The sequence below is a fragment of the Trachymyrmex cornetzi genome, unplaced genomic scaffold (assembly GCF_001594075.2).
Source record: "Trachymyrmex cornetzi isolate Tcor2-1 unplaced genomic scaffold, Tcor1.1 scaffold803, whole genome shotgun sequence".
Classification (NCBI taxonomy): Eukaryota; Metazoa; Arthropoda; class Insecta; order Hymenoptera; family Formicidae; genus Trachymyrmex; species Trachymyrmex cornetzi.
In genome coordinates this window covers 264,721-271,023 of record NW_017300140.1, presented here as the reverse complement: position 1 = coordinate 271,023, position 6,303 = coordinate 264,721, and the positions used below count along the sequence as shown (strand labels likewise).

At 32.3% G+C, this 6,303-nt stretch overlaps 1 protein-coding gene across 1 annotated transcript; it reads right to left on the bottom strand.

Moving 5' to 3' along the window:
- Positions 1–3,899: 3,899 nt before the first annotated feature.
- RpL9 (ribosomal protein L9) lies at positions 3,900–5,722 on the bottom strand. Its single transcript, XM_018518993.1, has 4 exons — positions 5,651–5,722; positions 4,741–4,879; positions 4,171–4,498; positions 3,900–4,089 (listed from the first exon to the last, which is right to left on the bottom strand). The coding sequence occupies exons 2-4, from the start codon at positions 4,876–4,878 to the stop codon at positions 3,983–3,985; spliced, it is 573 nt and encodes a 190-aa protein (XP_018374495.1). The 5' UTR covers position 4,879; positions 5,651–5,722; the 3' UTR covers positions 3,900–3,982.
- Between the last annotated feature and the right edge of the window lie 581 nt (positions 5,723–6,303).

Here is a 6,303-nt window from a genome sequence, read left to right as displayed (position 1 = left end):
ACCTTGGAAAGTGCTTTCAAGGTTAACACAAAAATCTTAAACGGTACTCCCTATTTTTCATAGTGTCACGAGTGACATTGCACAAACATGAAAGGTAGAACGTTAATATATAAGCGACCCGATGCCAAGAATTAAAAAAGATTATAAATATTAATTCTGTAAATTATTTATTTTTAATTCTTTATAACATGGCTAAAAAGTAAGGTATTGAAATAAAAAAAAATGCATTTTATAGCGGATGAACAATACATTCATGACTCCTGATCGAAATTCCAAGATAACGTTAACCTTCTTTATTAAAAAAATGTTAAATATCGCACAAAAAGCCATTTTTTAAGTATTAAACCTCAATTATCTTGGAAATCTGATGGGTTAGAATTTTTTCGTTTACGGCATCGTTTTGAGCATTTAAAAATCTATAAGAGACACGTAGTCTAGTCCAAAGTAATTGAAAAAAAAAATTTTGTAAACTAGTGTAATTGTTAATATGATATCAAACAAATATCAAAATGGTAGTCAAAATCACCGTCACGGTATGGGACGTTTTGCAGTCATATAGTCGTCATTTTGCCATCATTTTGATTACTCTTTTTGACATCATATTCCTAATCAATTTGACGTCACATTGACATCACCTTGACTAAGTAATTTTCACTGGGTGATGGAAACGATGTGAATTAAATATTACATAAACAGAATAAAACTGAGCAAATTTTATCGCATTGCATTAATGTATTATACTTCACTGCTTCGACGTGTGTTAATCTTATCTAATTTATTTCAATCGTGGAAAGATTATATCTTATAGTTAGTCTGGTGTATTCTCTGCTTGTACATACACTATCATTGCCTATGCACGCCTCGTTCTTTTCGATGCCTTCAGTATGTTGGTACACTTTTCCCATACAAATTGTTGTATACAACCGCTGTTGTATTACAGGGTGTCCTGACCTTTTTTACCAATCACTTTTGTGTAGAGAATTTTTAATACCATATTTTCTCAAGTTGGTAAAAATAAGAAAATGCAGTACTAAAAAGTTGATTAAAAGTTCTGAAAAAATTCTCAGAACTTTATGAGAAGAAAATTAATGATTTTTGTCTCTTGCAATTTTTCTGTAAAGTTGATGGTATTTGAGTAAAAAATTATTCAAAACCAATATTTTGCAATTTTTAGTAATTAATATCTTGTTAACTATTGCGAAAATTGCAAAATGGTAAAGGACTTTTCGACTCAGTTTAGTCCGCTCTATCTACGCAAAAGTGATTGGCAAAAAAGGTCGGGACACCCTGTATATACGTATCCAGGCAGCATAATATTTACAAAATATTTGTAAGACTTATTTTGAATATTTTGTAAATATTTTTGTGGTTTTAAATAGCGCAGATCATAAATATTTATTATAAAATATTTATCGTAAATATTGTAGTAAATGTTATGAGAATAAATAAGTTTATATATATTAACTTAATAAGACATATTATCCAAGTAAAAAATATCTACTAGAAATATTTATTCTATATTTTAATATTTCAAATAAAGCTTTATATGAAATAGGTATAAAATGTTTTTATATAATATTTAAAAAATACTTATGAATATTTATCATAAATATTCTGTGCTGTCTGGGTACATACTATTGCAAAAATAATCCTAGTATTTCCTTTCCTTAACTATCAGATCTTCGTTTGATTTCATCTTTTTCATTCCTTCAGATTTTTGTTTATTCTGGAATATACTGTGTTGTATTATGCCGAAAAGCATTTATTACATTAATTTAATAATCAGAAAAGTGAAGTGAGGTTAGAAAATAATGTGAAACTCTGACTATTGCAACAGTAACTTTTACTTTTATTAAAACATGCATTATTCTTTTTTGTTCCTTCAAATCGCCTTTGTGGGATATATGCACTCGCAATCAGCCTGCGTGTAAAATAAGATTCTATCTAATTAAGACACCATTTGCAATTACAAGATTGCAGAAATTGTACAGAAATACGCTTTTTCTTCATAAACAATGTATATCATGCAATTTTAATATTTGCGTTATATTCAACATAACGCGTAAAAAAGTTTCTTTTAAAACAGATATAAAACAGATTTTTTAAAGTGTTACAAAGAGATAACCATTTATTAGGTCAATCGGAAAGTTCCGTCCGTTTTTTTGCAAAAAGTATGGTTTTAATTAAAAAACAAAATGAAAAAGTACCTCAATTAAAATATTGTCCATCGTTAGCGATGACTTTTTCCCATCTTTCAGGCAGTAACCGAATTCCGCGGCGAAAGAATGACTCATCTTTGGAGGCTATCCACTTAGAGACCCATTTTTCGACGTCTTCATAAGAATTGAAGTGTTCCTCAAGTGCGTGTGCCATCGATCGAAACAAGTGATAGTCGGAAGGAGCACAGTCTGGTGAATAAGCCGCATGGGGTAGCACTTCCCAGCGAAGTGCTTCTAACGTTTCCTTGACAAGTTTTGTGATGTGAGGCCGAGCGTTGTCATGAAGCTGACTTTATGTTATCTCGTTTCATATTCTGGTCGTTTTTCGTGCAATGCTCGACTCAAACGGATAATTTGTTCTCGGTAGAAATCCCCTGTGATTGTTTGACCAGATTTCAACAGCTCGTGGTACACTACACCCTTCTGATCCCACAAAATACAGAGCATTGCCTTCTTTCCGTGGATATTCCGCTTTGGCGTCGATGTCGATGGTTGGCCTGGATAGCAAATGGTTTTTCGGCGTTTGGGGTTATCGAAATAGATCCACTTTTCATCGCGAGTCACAATTCGGTGCAAAAACTCCTTTCTTTGTTGCCCAGCAAGCAGAATTTCGTAGGTGGTTTTTCGCCTTTCAACGTCTCTTGGCTTCAGTTCATATGGGACTCATTTTCCTTCCTTGTAGACCTTTCCCAAAGCTTTCAAACGATCGGAAATAACAGATTGAGCACAATTTAGTGCTTGTGCAAGTTGTTTTTGCGTTTGATATGGATCTTCATCCACCAATGCCTGCAATTCTTCGTCTTCAAATGCTCTTGGTCGTCCAGAACGCTCTTTGTCCTCCACATCAAAATCACCACTTTTAAAGCGTCGAAACCATTCTCTGCATGTTTTATCGAAAGGAACACTATCACCATAAACTTCTACAAGCATTCAATGAGCTGCAGTTTTCTTCCATTTGAAGCGAAAGATTAACACTTTGCGCAAATGACGCTTATTTGGCTCAAATGTCGACATTTTCGATGCAGTAAAAAGCAATGTTATTGATGCAAACGTATACTTTTACATACTGAATTTTATTGACGGATGGTAAAACTAAAAAATTAAGCTTGGTTTAGACATTAGAGTTATCGACAGTTCTAGCTATAGCTACTCACCGCTAGACGAACGGAACTTTCCGATTGACCATAATAGACGTTTTAATATTATCTACTTGCATTTTTTATTAAGTTAATATTCCGTTTCCGTTTATTATGGAATGAAATAATACATTGATATTGAAATAAAACCGTTCATTTCCAACGATTATTATTATCACAATAAGATGCACCATTGACCCGGCCTCACATTTTTATTATCGTGCTCACGTGCTTTTAATAAGGCTGCAATGAACATTCCCGACAGTTTAAATAGCATAGGTCATTTATCTACCTGCATAAATATACATAGTGATTAATATATTTACTAACGACAAATTAAATTCTTGACAATTTTCTTTACATGTATACATTTCAATAAAGCGATAGAATATATATTTAAGTAAAAATTAAAAATAAAACATATATATATATATATATATATATAAAGATTGAATATATATATAAAATAAATGAAAAACAATATGCACTTGTTATAGGATTATTTTTTACGTGTAGGAATATCAAAATAATATTAATAGAAATAATGAAAAACTGTACATTTATTTCAATATTAGGTCAATAAAAGTATGTGCATAAATTCTATCATTCAGTCATACATTAAAGAATTTATTCATCATCTTGTACAACTGTTGTTTTCTCAGATACATAAAGTCCGTCCAAAAACTTTCTAATATCCTTATTCTTCACTGTGGTTGACTGTTGAATAAGAGCAGCTAGAAAAAAAACACATTTATTAAGATTATTAAGTTTATTTATTTGTTCACAAATTAATAATACTTATATAAAGTATTTACCTGAACGAGATACATCTTCTAAGGAATTTCCTTCTATGATTAATTCATCTTTTTGTTTGCCAGAATTTGCAACAGTGACACCTGGTGCCATTTTGACGCGACGTATATACTTCTCGCCCAAGAAATTACGAATTTCTATGACTGTGTTATTCTCTGTAGTCACACAGTTGATAGGAAAATGAGCGTACACAGCTCGCATTTTATACTGATAGCCCTTTGTCACACCTTTAAGCATATTTTCAATATGCGAGCATACGGTACGGACGGCAGCTAGTTCTTTCTTAGTACCAAACCATTTCTCTACCTTCAATAATCTTGGGCTGACCATCTAATATAAAACAAAAGGTACACTCATAAGATATAAATACTAACATTCTACACCTTGATGTAAATTGAAAAAAATATTTCAGATGTGGATTTATCATTTATAGGAAATGAAGGGGAATCCAAATTCTCATCACGATAAATAAGATTATTCCAGCAAAATTTGGTTAAAATTACAAAAGATTCCTGGAGGATAATTCTTCAAGAAAAATACTATATATTTTATAGTAATAATATTCTACTTACACGAATATCGAGTGCAAGATGTTTGAAAGATCGTTTCAATACACCTCTTGGTCCTTTCACTGTTACCAGACGGGATTTGACTGTAACAGTCAATCCCTCTGGGATTTTTACCGTTTGATTAGTGACTATTTGCTTCATTCTGTAATATAAATAATTTTATGTATTTACATATGTAATATTAGATCTATATTAGATCTGAATTATAACAATACAGCACTATAAATCTAAGATATAACAGTAGATTTTCGGAAGTTTTGATAAATTACAATATTATATATTTGTCAAAGGACACCATAACTATAAATGGAGTAAAAAAGAACAAATATTTTGCGTGCTTTTGAATGAAAAAATATGAATTCCATATACATATTAGTATTGTTTATATTTACTACCTTTTATTAACAAATAAAGTGCTGTTATAAATAAAAATTATCTCGCGACGTTATTAACAAATAAAATATTTTAAAACTGTAATAAGGAAATATTATTGGAAATTTTGCTGTATCTACTATAATATAAAAATAAAATACTATCGTGATTCTCAAATATAACAATTTATAGGTTAGAATAGGTTACTGCTCAACATCACATTTTCACATAAATTAAAATAGATGAACAATCGTGTAATTTTCTACAAATTTACACATTAATTTTTCATAAGTAATTTCAATTATATATCTTTATTTAAATAAAAATACATATAATTCGCGAGTTATAAAGAATTATAGCCGCACATATCACACCTCGTCGGTGCTACACGCCTCGAATTTTGCAGAAAAAATAATATTATCCCACAAAAGCACGAAAAATGACAACGCGAAAAACATATAATATCGAATCATCGTGTTCGATGCATCAACGGATTGATGCGGATTTTATGAAATATTTTCCATCGCGAAAACTTCATTACCTCTCTTACGGTCCACCATACAACCGGAAAAGACCGAAGTACTAAGATCAAAGATGACGTTTTTACTAATTCTCATATAATGAACTAGAGGTGGAGCAGTGTTGTTAGACGGGACGGATTTCTGACGCATGCGCGTCCAATGTAGCTTCTGTAACGTACCGTTACTAAAGCCAGCGGCACACGATGCTTTTTTTCCTGCTGGATTGCTTGCGTGCTACTGTGCTGGCAATCTGACTGGCTGCTATGCTGGAAATTGTATGGCTTGCAGGCCCCGCTGTTGGCTGATCCGCTGGATTTTCGTGATAGAACCGGTGCTATTTTTCTTGCTTGATTTCATGCTGGCTTATTGTAGAACCAATCACGACGCCGCTTCATTTGAAGATGGCCGCTGGGAAGCGGGATTTGATAAATGTAAACACATGCGATTAATTCTCAATCGACGATTTTTCATAAAACGAAAGAATCTGGCAGAAAAAGCGTTGCTCTTCCCCGCGAACCAAAATATTTATCGGTAAAGTTCATGACTCCTCAGGGTAGGTCATGACGGCTCAGGTTAGGAATTTTTATGTACTTGTAATAAATTCCAGTTGCTCAGCCAGTATTAAAACTCGCATCGTCTGAAGCCAAACTAGCAACACAGCCAATAGCACAGC